This window comes from Onychomys torridus, chromosome 2, assembly GCF_903995425.1.
Source record: "Onychomys torridus chromosome 2, mOncTor1.1, whole genome shotgun sequence".
NCBI lineage: Eukaryota > Metazoa > Chordata > Mammalia > Rodentia > Cricetidae > Onychomys > Onychomys torridus.
This window is the reverse complement of record NC_050444.1, coordinates 127,600,007-127,620,365: the sequence shown is the minus strand read 5'-3', so window position 1 is coordinate 127,620,365 and position 20,359 is coordinate 127,600,007. Positions and strand designations below refer to the sequence as shown.

The window sequence follows — 20,359 nt, the reverse complement described above, 5'->3', positions numbered from 1 at the left end:
GCAATGTAAGTTTCTGTGTGTTTACTTGGTTGGGTCTGAGCATCTGTGGTCCTGTCAGGTGAAAGAGATTTGTCCTGACTGTGGGCCAGGCAGAAAAACTTCAACTACAAGATAGTCAGTGTAAAATAATGGTAATTAGAGGAATGGTTAGAATCTATGGAGATTATTTAATAAAATTTCTATGAGAGTTCCCTTTGCATATTCATATCCACTCTGCACCCCAACATTTAATACAATGCACAGAACATGACAATGCTCAAAAAATCCTGATAAATAAATATATAAACAATTAGATTGAGGGAAAAGGAGATTAAAACAATGTGAGCAGCTTCATATTCAAGTTCTAGGCAGCAAAGAGAGGAATTAGATAAACAGGATGGTTTGCAAGGTTATTTTGTACCCAGTTGGCTTGATAAACAGCAAAAACTCAGTTCTGAAACTTGAAGTTACTTCAGACTAGAAAAACTCAATGACTGGATATGGATAATTGCTGTTGCTGAGGCCTGCCAACATTGGATATGGGTATTAACATGATTCTAAGGTATAATAATACAAATACAAGGACTCATTAATATTTCAAAATCTTTTCAAGGGATGAGAGTGAGAGTGGGTACTGATAGAAAGAGACCGAGTGGTAGATAGACACACACAGAGAAAACCAAAGTGGTAAAGAATAGGACAGGTACCAAAATGCAACATTTTTAAGTGTAAAATTTGAGATATGAGGAGTTGTAGGGAATGTGGGAGTGAGAGAGGGAAGCAAGAAGGAGACAGAAGAGAAGAAAGGAGAGAAGAGGGAGGAGAGGGGAGAAGGGAGATGGGTTTAGGAGACAGTAGGGGAGGGGAGAGAGAATTAGAGCACCCAAAGGTTACATCTGGAAAGGGTAATAGCAATTACTGTTGCTGCATGAGATCTTAACATAGAACTTGGAAAAAGCATGATGTTCTTCAAAGGCTCTTATGAACAGATACATAGTGATATTGTTTAACTGGCTTGGGGTATCCATCGACACACATGCCTGCCTATATTACTGCCTTCTTGGGCTGGATTGAGAGACTCCAGCCTTATTCTTTTGCCCAGACCAAACTGACAGAAAGAGATCAAAATGCAGATGTTTAATTGATTCGATGCTGTAAAGTAAAAAAAGATCAGAGATATTTTTAACATTTAATAAACAGTTTTTATAACTGTTATCAAATGTCTGCATTTTTATAAACCTGAGCTTCACAAGCTAGCATTTATAGAAAATTGCCAAGCGTCATTTGTAGATAAAAGCATAATTCAATATTTATGAAATTCTAGTTTTCTATAAATACAGACATTTCTATAAATACAGACGTATCTACTCAGTAGTCATTAAAATTTGAACAAGGATCAAAGCTAGAATAATATTAACAATTCCTTGCATTTGTATAGCATTTTACATATTATTAATAATAGATGTCATTTATGGAGCACTTAGCAAGTGACAGGTGCCTTACATACAAATTCTCATAAGGAATTCAGTTCAGTCTCCACAGCATTTGTTTCAACACCTACTGTGTGACAGATGACTAATATTGGTTTCTGTCTTTAAAAGTTCTCACTTTGTTAGTCTCAATAAATGTTGGTCTAATAAATAAATGAATAGATGGAAGATAGGATGAAGCAGTTTCAAAACTCTATGAAGCAATGTATAAATAGCTAGTTACCCCCTAGCTTTTATGGCTTTTATAAAATACTTAATTTTCCCAAGCCTCAACTTTTTTATCTGAAGTTTGTTATATTTAAAAGTATTTCTTACAAAAGTGTGAAAATATTAACTACATAAGTAAAATGTTTGCAAAAGAATTAGGTCTCAACAAATGGTAGTTATTATTATTACTATTAATATCATAATCATTACATTTAGTAAGCAGTCCTATCTAACTCTAACTTATCTTCTCCACAGCATAGTAACGGGACAAATAAAACTCTTGAAACCACAATGTCTATAGAAAATACCACGAAAACACACACACACACACACACACACACACACACACACACACACACACAAAGGAAGGAAGGAAGAAGTACTGAACTATATCCAGGGTACCCAACCATGTTTGTGACATGACATTGTCATCTGCAAATGTGTTGGACTTCATTCACAGATATTCTGGGATGCATTTGGTCCACAAATCATAGGTTGGGCTAAACTATAGTTTCCAATGTCTTCCTAGGTTTACTACACATTACCTATATTTAGAGCAGACCAAAGGAAGAGGAGTGGGTGGAGGTCCAATTTTAAGTATATTTCCAAAGATGCATAATAAATTAAAATAGGACAATAATTTAACTAAATCCTATACTGTAACTTCTCTCATAATCAAATGTTGGTTCTAGTAAGCATGGGAACAAATTCCTAACATTGTGAAAGAATGATACAGTACATAGACCCCAGATAATAGCCAAATAGAAACTCCTCTGATTCCTACTGCTCAGCTATAGTAGAGTTGTGCCCCAGCTAGGCAAGGGTAAACTTTAGCAATTCTGGGTCACTTACCATTTTGGTCTGCTGGTAGATTTCACCATAGGTGCCATCCCATCTCTATAAAGACTCTTAGTTTTGCTGAAGTTAACAATGTTGAAAATGACCCTCTGAAAAGAAACAGAAACTTGTCAGAAGTCCTTGCTATGTAAATTGCCACTTTTTGATAATTAAGACAGAAAAGCATAAGCAGAGGTTAAAAGAAGACATTCAGACTAGCACCCCACAGTACAACAGTGATCACAGATTGTAACTTGTTTGAGCTGGCTAAGACAGCTTACAAATCTTATTCTTTTGAATTAATTGCTAAAATGGACTTCTACTTAAGTAGTTTTGAAGCTCTGAAAGCCTGATATTTATTTCTAACACTAACATTTTGGGGTTTTGGGACCTTGTGATATGAGTTGATAATAATCCCCATGTTGATAAATGGTAGTGATCATACCTACATAGTGGGATTCTGATGGGAACTCAAGGAGTTAATGTATGTATAGTGTTTAGACTCTCATTAGGTAATATAGGATTCTCAATAAAATTTAGCTACTAATTTGCCTGGAAATGAATAATGTCATTAGGGTAAAGACAGACCTTTGATATTCAAGGAGACTAAAGATACTAACTCAGTACAAAATTACAACAGAAATATTCTCCAGCTATTGGAAGCTCTTTGACTGTATTTAGAGCTACATGCCCTCTTCTGTAACTCCTCTGTGCTGTCCTTTTCTATAGGCCAGTGTGTGGGGCTCAGCATGCACTGTAGAACTGTAGGCGCTCAAGTAAATCATCTCCTCTTGTCATTTTATCCTTACAACAGGGGAGTGGAGTGTTCTAGATGCCTAAGGGATTTCCAGAGTGGTAGTACTGATAAAAAAAAAACAATCAGTCCCTCCTCTTTCTCGACAATTGGACACCTGGAGCTCCACCTGGGGCCTGGCCAAGGATCTCTGCATCCACTTCCATCAGTTATTGGATGAGAGTTCCAGCACGACCATTAGGGTGTTTGGCCATCTGATCACCAGACTAGGTCAGATCAGGCTTTCTCTAGACCATTGCCAGTAGTCTACAGTGGATGTATCATTGTGGATTTCTGGGGACCTCTCTAGCACTTTGCTTCTTCCTGTTCTCATGTGGTCTTCATTTATCATGGTCTATTATTCCTTGTTCTCCCTTTCTGTTCTTGATCCAGCTGGGATCTCCAGCTCCCCTAAGCTCTCTTTCCCTCGAACCTCGCCCTTCATTACTCCCACTGTCGTCCAGGTTGTTCATGTAGATCTCATCCATTTCCCTGTCATTGGAGTCCAATTGTGGAGAAAGAGAAGGGACTGTAAGAGTGTGAATTGTTGAGACCAATATTGGAAAAGCAAAGGGACAAATAGCCAAACTAATGGAAACACATGGATTATGAACGAAAAGCTGTGGAGCCCCCAACTGGGCCCTCTGAATAGGTGAGACAATTGAATAGCTTGAACTGTTTGGGGGGCACCCAGGCTGTGGGACCTGGACCTGTCCTTAGTGCATGAGCTTGCTGTTTGGAACCTTGGGCTTACACAGGGACACTTTGCTCAGCCTGGAATGAGGGAACTGGACCTGCCTTACTGCATCCACCAGGTTGAGTTGAATCCCAGGGGATCTTGGCCCTGGAGGAGATGGGAATGGAGGGGAGGGGCTAGTGGAAAGGTGAGGGCAGGGGCGGGAAGGAGGAGGACAGGGTTACCCATGACTGGTGTGTAAAATGAAAACACAAATATAATAAATAAAAAAAAGAGAAAAAAACAATCAGACCTTTGTTTAAATGAACCCATTTATTCATAAGGTAAGACAAAAAATTATGAAAGAAAGGTGAACTGGATTGAAACACACCCAGTACCACTGAAAAATCCCATGATGCCTGAGGACTAGGGTTCAGACAAATAGAATAGTTAGAGGAAAGAAAAAGGTTCTGAGATATTACCTTTGTCAAGCCTTCAACTACAGTTACAGCAAAAAAAGATGAAGCATACAAAAACTCATGGCCTACTTTATTCAACAATTATTTACATGTGAGGTGTTATATGGATTTTACATAAAAGATTGTACATATTCTTCCATAACTATAATTAAAACATATATTTCTCCATTTTAAAGATATGGAAACTAAATCTCTGAGAGGATACTTCCCTTGCTCAATGTCATACAACTAGTAGATGACAATATTGATATTTGTATTCAAGGGATAAAAATGATAAGACAACCATGATTTTACTCTTGAGTAGTTGCTTACTAAGAGTCGAAGATAATGTAACCATTAGTAGATCATTTTTTTTTAAGATTTATTTATTATGTAGACAGCATGTATGACTACAGGCCAGAAGAGGGACCAGATCTCATTACAGATGGTTGTGAGCCACCATGTGGTTGCTGGGAATTGAACTCAGGACCTCTGGAAGAGCAGTCACTGCTCTTAACCTCTGAGTCATCTCTCCAGCCCCCAGTAGATCAGTTTTTTAATAATGGAAAAAAGAAATATGATAGCAAATTTTAAGTTTTCCAAGTTTTTGCTTTATTAAAAAAATCAAAATAAGACCTCTTCCTCTGTTATTGTATTTAGAACTAGCATAAAGACTTTATTCCATGAAATAACTTCTCAGGAATAACTTGTGTTTTCTTTTCTCCTCAGAGACTGAGCCACTGACTCCAACTCTGGGCATTTCAGACCTTCCTTCTGTCATTACATTAAGTCATCAAGAATGTCCAAGGCTGCTCCATTATTAATAACTTAGATCTGCTGGTTGTCAGTTCAATTACTTTTCCCAAGGTCTTGGCTACTATCTGATTTAAGAAAATCAATATCAAGGGGACAAATGGCCTTTGAACCTCACAAGGCATAATCCTCCCTTTTCTTTTGAGATTTCAAGTGTCAAATCCATTTCCAGTGAACTTAGAATTTGTATTGTATATGCAGGAGCTAGATTATTAATAAAGGGAGAAAGCTAATAAAAATGATTCAAACAGACAAAGTGAAATAAAAATGTGGAAAGTGGAAATTTTTAGTAATTATTAGCATCTTACTGTTAGAAAATGTCTCAGGTATTTTCAAATATTTTGTATCACTTAGCTATTACATTCTTAAACAAAGATTGTATATTTTAACTCAGTCTTACACAGGAAAAAAAATAAAACTAGTAAGAGCCAGATGAATGGCCGTTATCCCATGAACAAAAATCTCCAAACTAGTAAATAGTGGAATTGGGACTTGAGCTCCAGGTTGCTCTGATTGTAAAGGCCCATACCTTTGCTGCTGGATTACATACCCCCTATATAGTCTCTCTCCAATCATTTACAAGAAACTACTTCCTGCCCATCCCAAAGGCAGCAATTGGTGATAAGCAATCAAGATAAAAAAAATCTTTTAAGAAAATGTAACTAATGATCCTTATTACTCATTCTCAGTTAATCATTTCATTCATGTTATTCTGCCTTATAGATTAGAATTACCTGCAGTTGTTTTGAGAATTACAGTTCCTTAGACTCCAACCCCAGAGACTGACATTTGAGCCATTTCTCATTTGCTTTGAGAATAATGAACTTTATAAGACAGAAGCCATCTGTTGCCTCTTGTTGTTATAGTTTGACTATTAACTGCCCCCACAGGCTGGTACATTGGGGGAATACTTTGCTAGCTGGTAGACTTTGGAGGAAGTGGTTGTATTGTAAAGACTCTAACCTAGTCCGTGGATGAGCCCTTAGTGCATTCCAATATGATAACACTTTAACAGTGGTGGGAAGATACAAGTAGAGCTTAGCTGGAGTGAGTGGGGCACTGGGGGAATTTCACCGAAAGATGTGTCTTATCCTTGGCCCTCCCACAGTCTCTATTTCCTGTAAGCCAGGAAGTGATCTATTATGATTTCTCTTGGCCTTCTTGTTCTGCTTCACCTTCAGCTCAAAGAGACAGGGCCAAGGGCACGTGGATTGACAACACCACAACTAAGAGGAATAATCAGCCAAAAAAATTAGCTGAATGAGAGGAATATAGATTATGAAACTCTGGTATACTACAAAGTATTGAAAGTAATAACTTAAATTAATGTTTTAAACACAAGAGAACACCATGAACAACAACAAAACCTCACTACCCTTAAAAATACAGTTGGATTTAAATATTCATCTCTCAGATTAAAATGCATAATAGATGTTACTGCAAGAATAATCAATAAACTATAAGAAAGAGCTGAAGAAATCCAAAATTAAGCACACAGAACAAGAAATAAAATATTAACAAGATATAAAGAGGAAAGAAATAAAACTCTAAATGCATCTCATTAAAAATTATCTAAAAAGAGACACAATAAAGTGACAAGGGCAAACTGAAAGAGAAAAACAGGTGAATATAATTATGGTAAGGGTTGTGAAAGGCACAAATGTTCAGATTTGGGAATTACAAGACCACCTAAAGTAGGCTATCAGAAAAAATATATAGAAAAAAATAAAGTAAAGACAACAGTTTGAAAGCAAACCAGAGAAGGTGCAAGAGACCAGAAAACTACTGATTGACTACCACTTCAAAATAAGGGCAAAATGCCTTTTTAGGCATACTAATCATAAATATTTTAGCTTCCAGTATGACATTGTGACATGGCAAAAGCAGCCCACAGATAAGTGCTGTGAGCTAATGCTCTTGTACACTGTAAAGATAGGATTTGTCACTCCTATTGGTTTAAATAAATGCAAACTGACCAGTAGCCAGGAAGGAAATGTAGGTGAGGTGACCAGACTAAGAGAAGGCTGGGAAGAGGAAAGGCAAAGATGGAGTCCTCAGCATAGACAGAGCAAGTAAGATGAGAAGGTTGGCCTGAGAAAAGGTACCAAGACATGTGGCTAAACACAGACAAAAACTATGGGTTAATTTAAGCACAAGAGTTAGTTATAAGCCCAAGCAATAGGCCAAACAGTTTATAATTAATATAAGCATCTGTGTATTTATTTGGGATTGAACAACTGCGGGACCAGAGGCTACAGACCAGAGGCTACAGACAGGTTTGACCCTTATGGATTCATAGTAGAAAACAAGAAGGTTTAAGAAGTAAGGACTATGCAGTCAGCATAGAAAGAAACAAAGACAAAATACTGGAAGCATTTGGTACTTCTAAAGACAGGAGTTCTATGCAGGGTGTGGCCAAAAGTATTACTAAGAGAAATTAAACTGATTATCCATCTCACATCAAGTCCCAAGGATTACCCTTACTCCATGTGGCCAGCTTTAGAGATCACATACTGGAGAAGCTGAAGCAGAGAAAGATTCTGGGTTTAGAGATATCAGACACAGAAGAGAGCAGGTACCAGGCATTATTGTCAGACTTAAGTTCCAATGAGGAAGTTAGAAGATTCTTCTCAGGTATTACCAACTCTCAAATGTAAATATTTTCAAATAAAGACCTAGAACACTACCCCCCAAAAAAATGCCAGCTTGATAATAGCAAAATGTAGGGGACAGAGAAAGCCCTGAGTTGGTGAAGTCCTGAGTGAACTGTATTTTGACATGAGCATGGCCTAATGAAGATACAGAGACCAATTGGCCCATGATAAATTGACGAAACTATTAACCATATGGGCCAGGCATAAGAGGGATGGAAAAGCCTTCCTTGGGAGTCTGGGTATGAGTGTTTATGAACCATTGATCAGGATGTGCAAAGATTAGCAGCTGCAGCTTCTTCCTCCCAGATTACAACATGAGACTGCTTACCTATCTAGCCTAGGAGACTAGATAACCCCTCCCCTAGTGCTGTACCTGACAAACTTGCTGGGGTTCCAGGTTGCAGTGCTGTGGGTTAGAGAATCCTACAGGATACCAATGTTAGTGTGTGTGTGTGTGTGTGTGTGTGTGTGTGTGTGTGTGTGTGTGTGTGTGTGTGTCTTCCCTCTACTCATTTCATTGTTGTCCCAGCCAGGCTCCCTAAAACCAAGCCATTCGGAACATGCAGCAGTAAAAGATACTCAATAGAAGCAGAGACCCAGGCAAGAAAACTTACAAGAACTTGAAGAAACAGTCAGTTTGTCCTAGGTTCACAGAAAGCGAATGTAACAGAAATAGAATTAGATATTAAAAGGTAGGAGGTCAGATGCAAAAGAAAAAGTATATTGAGAGTTTGAGAAAGAATTATCTAGCAGCAGAATTATTAAGGAATGAAATTATCTATAACAAAGGGTCAACAAGCCCTAGCTAAAATGAAGGGGAATATATAGTAAATTGTATAATAGAGATTTTTATTTAGACATATACAAATTACACAGAAAACAGTCAAATAAATCAAAGTGATTTCTGTTAGCACAGGGGCCAAATCCTGATTGCTTTCTTTCTGCGAATAAAGTCAAGCCCATTCATGAGGGTTACCATGCTGCTTTCACAACATTGGCAGCAGAGCTGAACAGTTCCCCAGAAATTTAATAAGTCTCAAAGTCTAAATCATTTACTCTCTTGTTCTCTATAGAAGCAATTTTCAGATCCTTTAAAGAGTAAGAACCAAAAGTGAGGGCATGAGCAAACAAATATTTGGGGGAGGCATTTGTAGTAGTGCTTGACTTTTAAAATTGTGTTAATGGTTTATAAAATGAAAAAAATTAAAAAGGTAGAAATTTATTCAATTCATTGTGTAAGGCTCTTAAAATCTTGAAGCAAAACCAAGCAAGACCTTCTGGAGAGGAAAACAAGTGTTGCCCAGTCTCAATTATAAGCCATGGTTGAGATTTTTCTAAATATTATCTATTTCTAAATATTACCAATCAGTACACTTCCATATAGACAAAAAATAATATAATAACATGATATGATGCATTCTAGGAATAGAACTATATGTCAAATTTAAAAATAACCTATTGGTGTCATTTATTATATGAATAAGTTAATAATAAATAATAATTATCCACAAATACAAATAGAAAAGGCTATTGATAAATTTAGTATTCATTCAAATATTTACAGATTCTTTGCAAGTAGAAGTTGAAGAGTATCTCATATTCTTTATAACTACTATTAAAATTTATAGCAAGCAAGGCGGTAGTGGCACATGCCTTTAATCCCAGCACTCAGGAGGCAGAGGCAGGCAGATCTCTGTGAGTTCGAGGCTACACAGAGAAACCCTGTCTCAACCCTCCCAAAATAAACCAAACCAAAACAAAACAAACAAACAAACAAAATACAAAATTTATGGCAATCATATTTATTGAAGAAATATAAGAAATATTCCCTTTATTAGGAAATAAAATGTCAATAATGTTGCTTCTATTAAAATCATATTACAAATTCTAGTGCAGTGTATTTCAAAAGGTGGCCCAAAGATATGGCTCAGTAGTAATGACACCTGCAGCCAAATCTGAGATCTGAGTTGGATCTCCAGAGCAAGTTATTCTCCCCTACACACACACACACACACACACACACACACACACACACACACCCCTAACATACTAACTATAATGGGAGGTTTATAGTGTAACATTGTTTAGACTTAATTATTTATGTGTATGATTATGTATGTGAGTCTAGGAGCCTGTGGGGGTCAGAAGACAGTGTTCAATCCTCTGCAACTGGAGTTACAGGTGCTTGTGAACCTCCGTGTGTTTGCTGAACCCTGACCCTTTGAAGAAGCACTTGCTGCTCTTAACCATCCAGCCGTACATATCTCCAGACCAAGAATTAAGAAAAGAAACTTTAATTTTCCATTCATCATATGAAAGAATATATAAAATGAAAGAGAAATTGAAAAAAAAATATCGAGACCATGATTGGAAAAAGCCCAGAGATAAATAGCCAAACAAGAGAAAACACATGAACTGTGAATCAATAGCTGAGGAGCTCCCATGCAACTAGAACAGGCCCTCTGGATAAGTAAGACATTTGACTAGCTTCAACTGTTTAGGAGGCCCCCAGGCAGTGGCGCCAGGACCTGTTGTTTGTGCATGAGCTGGCTTTTTGGAATCTAGGGCCTGTGATGAGGCACTTTGCTTAGCCTTAGTGCAGGGAGGAAGGGACTGGGCGTGCCTCAACTGAGTCTATCAGGCTGGGCTGAATCCCCAGGGGAGACATGCCATGGAGGAGGTGGGAATGGGGAGTGGACTGGTGGGGGGAGGCTGGGGGATGGGAGGAGGGAGGACAGGGCAATCTGTGGCTGATATGTAAAATTAAATTAATTATAAATTTTTTAATAAAAATATTTATTTAAATAAAAGAAAAACCAAAAAAGAAAGCAAACAAAAAAAAAAGAAAAAAAATGTTTACAATGAAGAACAATGTGTGGAGACACACATCTGTAATCACATTATTCTGAAGGCAGAGGTAAGAGCATCAGCAGTTCAAGGTTATGTTCAATTACATAATGAATTTGAGACTACCCTGGGCTACAGGAGACTCTGTTTCAAAAAATAAGAAAAGAAGAACAGTGGGAAGACTAGGAAGAGGAACAGAAAAAAGAAAAGGAGGTGGAGGAGGAAGAGTTGAAAAGAGGTGGCAGTGTAAGAGGAATAATGGATTGCAAAATACCATATAGACTTCAATAGTAACTCTAAAGCTTTTAAAATGTCTTAAAACAATGTTTCAAAAGATGTAGCTTATACAAATTAGAAATTAAAACCCAAATAGAAGTAAACACATTGTAATGGAAAGATATTAAAATAAAAACACCATGTCAATGAATTTCCAAAGTTAGAAGGAAAGGACAAGTGGCTATTAAAACAAAAACCTTCATTACTAATGCTTACAGAGGATATACCAAACTAGCATAGTTCTATTAGATAAATAAAGTTAATTGATTATATTAACAACTTTTTCATATAGAAAATTCAAGTATAGCAAGTTTCACTAGAGAATTTTCCCAACGATGTGACAGAGATAAGACACCAACACTGCACACCACGCTCTAGATACTGAAAGTGAGAAAACACTTTCAATTTCTGTTGTACAACCACATAACTTTGACAATGAAATCTGAAAAGCTTTACCACTAAAAGGGGAAACTCACTCTCTTTCACAAAAAAAACTACACTAAATTGGTGACTTGTATCTACTGTAGGTGGTGGGGATAAATTATAATAAATTTAAACTGCTCTAGGAATTCAATGCTTCAAATTTCTTAAATGAATCATAATGTATTTATAGAGAAAAAGAATTTACCTTAAATGTCAAATAAAAGCATTTGATAAAATGTAGTGCTCTTGAATTATAATTACTCCAGAAAACTAATTATAAGAACTTCTTAATCTGATAAATGTTATCTACCCAAAGAAAAATGTTTAAAAAATGCAATCATAATATCATAATTAATCATAAAGTACATGTAAGTTTGGGGACAAAAAAAGGGTGAAGAGTGACAGCTAGTACTACTGTCACTCCTGTTCAAGATTTTCTACCCACAGCAACAAAGCAATGAAAGTAAGTGCAAAGAATGGAGTTATAAGGACAAAACCAAAATGTGTATTACATACACTGCCAAAATTATTTTCTACAAAGGATATTCCTAGAGCCTCCTAACTATTAGAAATCATTGATACAAAATCAATATTTAAAATATGCATTTATATACAGTCAAAAAACAAAAAATATAAATTTTGACATATTATATTTATAATTGTTTCAAAAGTAGTAAATAATATATATAAATGGAACTAAAAGTACAAAACCTTTACACACAAAATTGTAAAACATTAAGGCCAAAGAGTAATAAATAATTGTAAGAACTTAATGTCATCATTTATTCATTAGTTAAAATTTATTATAAGAATCAATGCAGTTCATCAAAATCCCACCAGATGTATATGTATATGTGAGTGTGTGTGTGTGTGTGAATAAAATTTGATGTCATTATAACATTTGCATGGAACTGTAAAAGCAAAAATTAGCAACTGCAGACATTCAATAATAATAAATAAAATTTGAATTAAATAATGTGGCTTATTCAATTTATTAATTAAGATGATGTGGTTTTATGGTCTACTGAGACAAACCGATAAATCAAATTAAAGAGTCTAAGAATAGGTTCAGCGTATTCCAGATACAATATTATTGGTGAGTAGGTAAAAAGCTGACTATCAGTGAAAGGTGATGAGCTAATGGAGATACCCATGGAGACAAAAATGCTAAATGCCGGAGATAAGTGTAGTCCTCATCCCTAATCAAGGAAACTTCTCCATGCTACAGATGGATGCCATTGCAGAAAACCACAACCAATCAAAAGGCAGAGTTGAGGAGCCCAGTCCCAATGGATAGATCTACAAAACACTCCTGCACCTAATGTTCAGGAAACTGCAGAAGGTGTAGAAAGAGTGTAAGATCAGGGGATTTGATGTGAGATTGTGTCCGTGAGTAATATAAGAAGGTACACCCACGCAGTCTTACCAGCATGACTTCCAAAACACGAACTGAAGACAGAGAACAATAGATATGCTAAAGTGGATAGAGGAACGAGTAATATGCCTTGACTTTATCAAAGAACTACAGGCAACTAAGGAATGCTGAGAATGGGAGAAATAGTCTTCCAGGGAAGAGCACATGGATTGGTTATCCAATACCAAACTGTCAGCTCTGAAAACATACATACAAATTACATTATACAGACTGAGCTGATTATATTTAGAAATATATATGTATACATATACAAGTATGCATGTAATAAAAAAGAGGACATGAATTTAAAAGCAAGCAAGAAGATGGATAGGAGAGGGATTAGAGGGAGGAAAGGAAAGGGATAGATGTCGCAATTATATTAATCTCAATTTTTAAAAAGTGCTAACACTGTTTTTTGCAGATATACCAAATTCTTGAATTAAAGAAACTGGAATAAAGATGTAACTATTGAAAAAATAGAAAGTTCTTGACTATGTGGATATATGATCATACTATTATTAACAGTTGAGGGAAGATAAACTAAGAAATGAATTCACTCATTAGCCATGAAATTAGCAAAAGAATATTAAATTTGAAAATATCAAGCAAGGATAATTATGTAGAAAAAAGAGCGGTTCTGAATATTGATAATGAATATGCAAAATAAAATAATCTCGTTAAAAGGAAACTTGGCAATAAAGCTGAAGATACTTAGCACTGTGACCCTGTAACTATATATTCTATTAAGACATATTTATACACTGCATAAGGAGAAAACAGAAGATAGGTACTGTGGTCCATTTGTTTATGAGAGTAAACAACTAAACCACTTAACTCAGGAGAGTGGATAAATTTTGTTTCATTGGCAAAACAGAACACCAGTCAGCATTTAACATGAATGCTCTAAAGGGACAATTATCCAGAACTGCGTTTAATGAAAAGGCAAAGCAAGCATCATAACACAGAATGATAGCATTTTTAGTGGAATATATAGATATAAAAAGTTATAAAATCACATGTGAATAACACATGCTGATTTTAGATGCATGAGAGAATAGAAAAGAAAAAGGTATTTATGATACAATGTTATATTTACTAAAGTCAATAAAAAAGCAAAATGTGAAGGCTGACAAATGTTTGACTATTTCACAGATATTTAAGTTTTCATAATAGAAAATGTAAACATTTACCATTAATTTCACTGGAAATCTAAGCATAAAGTGTGAAGTGCATCATAATGTCTTTCAAATGTTCAGTACATTGTTTTCTTAAATAAGTGATTCTTCTCTTTTATAACTTTAAATGCTATTTTTATAAATAATAATATTTTATATGTTAAGTTCCTTATGTCTGAAATTCCATTTCAATTTCACAGATTTGTATTTTTATTCTGGGGACAGTCCACTACTGCATTCATAACTGCAGTTCAATGATACACTTCAGTGATGGGAAATCTCTAGTTGATGTTCTCTTGAAGTTATAAATGGTTATATTCACATCCAGTGAAACCTCCTTTATCATTCTATTTTATTATTCATTGTTAGACTACTTTAATATTATTTTTACATTGTTAGATTACTCATTTTCTTGATACTTTTCATGTTTTTCTTCTTTCTTAATAATTTTAAAATCATTAACTGTAAATATTACTATGACTAGCTATAACTTATATACATAAGTTTTAAAATGATTTTGATTTCTGAAGTTAATCATGAGTGGTTTCCATATGAATAAAGCCAATAACTCCTTTTGAAACAACTAATTCTTACCACCTTATTGTGTCAACCAAACAAGGACTAACATAATAGGAGAAGTCTGTGTAGAGTAGTTATATGATTCAGACATGTGCCACCATATAACCATCTTAGTATGGGCTAGGAAGGGATTACATGTAGTAAATTTGCCTTGTTGTCATGACATATCCAAAGCATAGAGACAACATGGGTGAAAGTTTATTAAAATCTAGGTATGTTTATTCAACTCAACAGCACCCTTACTTCCAAGCCATGCTACAGTTTTTATATTGTCTACTCTGAGACAAACTTGATTTCTTACATTCTGGAAAGAAATATTGGGAGTTCCAAACCTATCTCTCACTGTATGAATTTGACCATGATTTGTCATCTTTCTGAACCTGTTTTCCTTATCTGTATGATAAAGTCAGTAGAGTTAAATAGACTTACCAAGACAATGTGCTTAGGAAACCACATATATATGCTTATCTTTATCTCCATGTTCAAGGATAAACACCTAAATGTGTGTACACTTGTTGGCAAAAATAAATGTGCATGTAAATATAAGGAGTTAGTTATAAATACCATATACACATACTTAAGCATCTATCCCACTCATGTTGTCACCTAAATTTTTAAAACTATGCTAAGGAATCTGGGGCTTAACATACCAAAAGGATAAAGTCTGAAGTAAAATTAATCAGCTATTTAAAAGTAATCCACATCTCTTACAGGGGGCACAGGGAACTACCAAAGCTTACTTATGAGTTGTACCTGTGTCTTGTCACTATCAGTTGTCAAAATCTCCACCCAGATACTGGTTCTGACATAGGCAATAAAGAACTGGCTTGCTTACTGCACGGTGGAGGAGTTGTCTCTCACAGAACACTGTGAGAAGGCAGCAAAAGCGACAGAAGAGGAACACAACAAAACATTCTCATCAAAGGAAGTTTAGCATATCAAACAAGAGCACGACCAAAAGGACAGAAGCAAAATAATTTCTTTCAGGGAGACCCTTTCTTCTTTCTAAGCAGAATAAATATCTACCAACACCCAGGGTCCTCCCCCTCTTCCTTTCAACTTGACAGCATTTCTTACTGAGTTTTATTCTAAGTTTTCATTTACTTATTCAAGAATATATTTATCCACTCACTTCATTGAATAAACAAGCATGAGATTCCTACTCCGCATCAGCTGTGATTATAGATATGAATAAGAATTGTCCCTTGGCCCTTAGGCAAGGCTGCAAACCACACACACACACACACACACACACACACACACACACACACATTCACACACACTCCAATGTGGAAGAAGAGTCAATAATACAACGAAGGTAATAGAAAGTTTTGTAGGGGAGGAACTCAAGTCAGGGTCTTGTTATGTAACAAGGCAAGGCTTGAATATATAATCTTCCTGCCTCAATCTCCCTGGTGCTGGGATTATAGGTATGTGCCACCACACAAGCTTACAAAGTAGATTCTTTACTGAGGAACAAGGACTAACCAGATAGAAGAGAAAGTGTGTAAGACATTTTCTTTTCTTTTCTTTTTTTAAGTGTTAAAACAGGCATACTTTTAAACTTAAAATGAAACATCACCCATACAATGTGCAACTACAGAAGTATAAAAATGAAGAATTAGGTGTCTGGTCCTCAAAGAGCAGTTGGCAAACTTGCTAGGTCGTTTGCCTCTCTGGGTTTCTGTTGCCTCCTTTAGCATCTAGGGATGGTCGAGTTCTTGATACCTTGGTTAAATTAATAGCATCTTTAAAGGCTTTATTACAAACTTATTTATTAATCCATTTTTATTATTAAGAGATTTTTCTATTCATTTTACATACCAACCACAGATGACCCTCCCCTCCCTCCTCCCACCTCTCAGTCTTCCTCCCCAACCATCCATTCCCTCCTCCTCCAAGACAAGGCCTCCCATGTGGAGTCAGCAGAGCCTGGTACACTCAGTTAGGCAGGTCCAAGAACCTCCTCCCTACACCAAAGCTGCGCAAAGTGTCTCACCACAGGCACTAGGCTCCAAAAAGCCAGCTCATGCACCAAGGATATGTCCTCATCCCACTGCCTGGGGGTCCTCTAAACAGTTCAAGCTAAACAACTGTCTCACCTATCCAGAGGGCCTAGTCCAGTACCATGAGGGCTTCTCAGCTATTGGTCCCATAGTTCATGTGTTTCTACTAGTTTGGCTGGTCATCTCTGTACATTTTCCCATAATGATCTCAATGTCCCTTGCTCATAGAATCCCTCCTCTCTCTCATCGATTGGACACCTGCAGCTCAGCCTACAAACTGGCTGTGAATCTCTGCATCTGTTTCCATCAGTTATTGGATGAGGGCTCTATGATGACATTTAGGGTATTCAGCCATCTGGTCACCAGAGTAGGCCAGTTCAGGCACCCTCTAGACTATTGCCAGTAGTTTATGGTGGGGTCATCCTTGTGGATTCCTGGGAACTTCCCTAGCACTCTGTTTCTCCCCATTCCCACGAATCATAGTATCTCTTTCCTTGTTCTCCCACTCTGTCCCTGTTCCAGTTTGAACCTCCCATTCCCTTATGTTCTTATCCCCCATCCCTTACCCTCCATCATCCCCTCCCCCCAGTTTGCTCATGTAGATCTCATCTATTTCTCCTGCTCAGGTGATTGATTCATGAATCCTTCCTAGGGTCCTCCTTGTTAGCTAGCCTCCCTGGAGCTGTAGGTTGCAGTCTGGTTATCCTTTGCTTTACATCTAGTATCCACTTATGAGTGAGGACATACCATGTTTGTCCTTCTGAGTCTGGGTTACCTGACTCAGGATGATATTTTCTAGTTCTATCCATTTGCCCGCATGATGTCATTGTTTTTCTCTGCTGAGTAGTACTCCATTGTGTATATGTACCACATTTTTTTAATCCATTCTTCAGTTGAGGGCACCTAGTTTGTTTCCAGGTTCTGGCTATTACAAAGGATGCTGCTATGAACATAGCTGAGCATGTATCCTTGTGGTATGGTTGAGCACCTTGGGTATATGTCCAAGAGTGGTATAGCTGGGTCTTGAGGAAGATTGATTTGCAATTTTCTGAGAAACTGCTCTACTGATTTCCAAAGTACCTGTACAAGTTTGCATTCCCACCAACAGTGGAGGAGTGTTCCCCTTTGCTCCACATCCTCTCCAACATAAACTGTCTTCAGTGTTTTTGATCTTAACCATTTTGACAGGTGTAAGATCTCAGAGTCAAAAAAAAAAAAAAAAAAAAAAGATCTCAGAGTCATTTTGATTTACATTTCCCTGATGACTAAGGATGTTGAGTAATTCTTTAAATGTCTTTTGGCCATTTGAGATTCTTTCATTGAGGATTCTCTGTTTAGCTCTGTAGCCCATTTTTTAACTGGACTGTTAGGTATTTTGACGTCTAGTTTCTTGAGTTCTTTATATATTCTGGATATCAGCCTTCTGTCAGATGTGGGGTTGGTGAAGACCTTTTCCCATTCTGTAGGCTGTTGTTTTGTCTTATTGACTGTGTCCTTTGCCCTACAAAAGGTTCTCAGTGTTGCTCTCACTGTCTGTACTAGTGGTATTGTATTTAGGAAGTGATCTCCTGTGCCAATGTGTTTAAGACTACTTCCTACTTTCTCTTCTAACAAGTTCAGTGTAACTGGATTTATGTTGAGGTCTGTGATCCATTTGGATTTGAGTTTTGTGCATGGCAACAAATACGGATCTATTTGCAATCTTCTACATGTTGACATCCAGTTACACCAGCACCATTTGTTGAAGATGCTTTCTTTTTTCCATTGTACAGTTTTGGCTTCTTTGTCAAAAATCAGGTGTTCATAAGTGTACAGATTAATGTCCAATCAACCTCATGAACATTGATGCAAAAATACTCAATAAAATACTGGCAAGCCAAATCAAAGAACACATCAAAAAATTATCCACCATGACCAAGTAGGCTTCATCCCAGGGATGCAAGGGGGTTCAACATACGAAAGTCTGTCAATGTAATACACCCTATAAACAAACTGAAAGAAAAAATCCACATGGTCATGTCTTTAGATGCTAAAAAGGCCTTTGACAAAATCCAACACCCCTTCATGATAAAGGTCCTAGAGAGATCAGGAATACAAGGAACATACCTAAACATAATAAAGGCAATTTATTGAAAGCCAACAGCCAAGATCAAATTAAATGGAGAGAAGTGTAGTATAATTATTAGAAGGTCTTATTAATTAACTCAAACCCAAGGCCAGTTATTGGGGTGAATGCTGGAAGATCAGAGAAGCAGAACAAGCCACAGCTATCTCACCTTGCTAGTTCCTCAGGTGATCCTGTTTCCTCAGGCTGGCAGCTTCTGAGTCCTCCTCCACATGAATCTCAGCTGAACTGTGTTGCTCCAAAGCCTGAATGCTTAACCAACCAAATGCTTAACTAACTACATGCTTTTACTCCTTTAGTTCCTGGTCCTCAGGCCTTATATACCTTTCTCTTTCTGCCCCCACTCCCTGGGATTAAAGGTTGGGTTTCTGGGATTAAAGGCGTGGGTCACCATGCTTAGCTGTTTCTAAAATGGCCTTGAACTCAGAGATCCACCTGGCTCTGCCTCCCAAGTGCTGGGATTAAAGGTGTATACCACCACCGCCCAACTTCTGCTATGGCTTGCTCTGACCCATTTTCTAGCTACCATTTTTGGCTTTGTTCTAGTGGCTCTCTGCTCTCTGACCCCAGATATGTTTATTTCGGGGAACACACAATATTTCAGGGAACACAATACCCACCACATTTCCCCTGTTTTTGTCTAAAATTAAAAAATGGTTATAACTAATACAAGAAAAACTATCCAATAAGTATATACAATATATACAGTCAAGAATTACATTAACAATGTCTAGTCCATTAACATTTGACAAATTCAGATAAAAACTCCATTATATATATATTCACAATATCCAGTCCAGTTACATTTGATAAACTCAGACAAAAAAAAATTTCATTACTTATCCTATTTAAAACAAGTAGTTCCTTTTTAAAAGTATTTTCTTTTCATAATAGATTCAGTAATCTACCTTTTGTCATTTTTATATCTTCTCCTTTTTCTTTTTACAGTAGATTCAATCATCTACCCATTTACCCTATTATTTCTTTATCTTTTTTTCTCAGGGTAGATTCAGTGATCTACCTCATATATATATATATATATATATATATATATATATATATATATATATATATTAAAATTTTAGGTTATAGCCCATTATTCATGGATAGTCCCAGTAGCAGGAGCTTAAATAATTGTTGCATCATATCCATAGTCAAGAACAGAGGGATATAAATGCAACTATGCTTGCTCACATGCTTGCTTGTTTATTTGCTTCCTTGTTGCTTACCATTCAATTTCCTGACTGTTGACCAGGTAAGGACCCCCAGTCTAGAGAATGGCGTTGCACACAGTGGGAGTGCCCTTCCCATATTAATTTTGTAAAGTGAAACTATCCTCTATAGACATGACCACAGGTCTAATCAATGTAGACAACCCTTTACTGAGACTCCTGTCTCAGATAATTCAACATTACATCAATTAAACCATCACAAGAAATAATGATTTGGATCAATGGAACTGGCCACATTGTATCTACAATCAGAAAGCAGAGACTGATAAATGTTCAGGTGGAATTCCTCTCACTTTTTAATTCAATACAAGGCCCAGCCCATGAAATCATAAAATAGTACTGCCCTCATTTAGAGTGGGTCTTTCTACCTCCATT

The 20,359-nt window shown here is 36.6% G+C and overlaps 1 protein-coding gene across 2 annotated transcripts in view; it reads right to left on the bottom strand.

The window, feature by feature from the left end:
- Positions 1 to 20,359, bottom strand: part of LOC118577112 (BEN domain-containing protein 5) — a 1,024,598-nt gene that overhangs the window by 676,505 nt on the left and 327,734 nt on the right. Inside the window, exon 2 of one of the 2 annotated variants that reach the window (XM_036177158.1) lies at positions 2,529 to 2,623. In XM_036177158.1, coding sequence (XP_036033051.1) covers positions 2,529 to 2,566 — 38 coding nt within the window. In that variant the 5' untranslated portion in view covers positions 2,567 to 2,623. Of the gene's footprint in view, positions 1 to 2,528; positions 2,624 to 20,359 lie in introns of those variants that run through there. The other variant, XM_036177156.1, reaches the window with a different exon arrangement.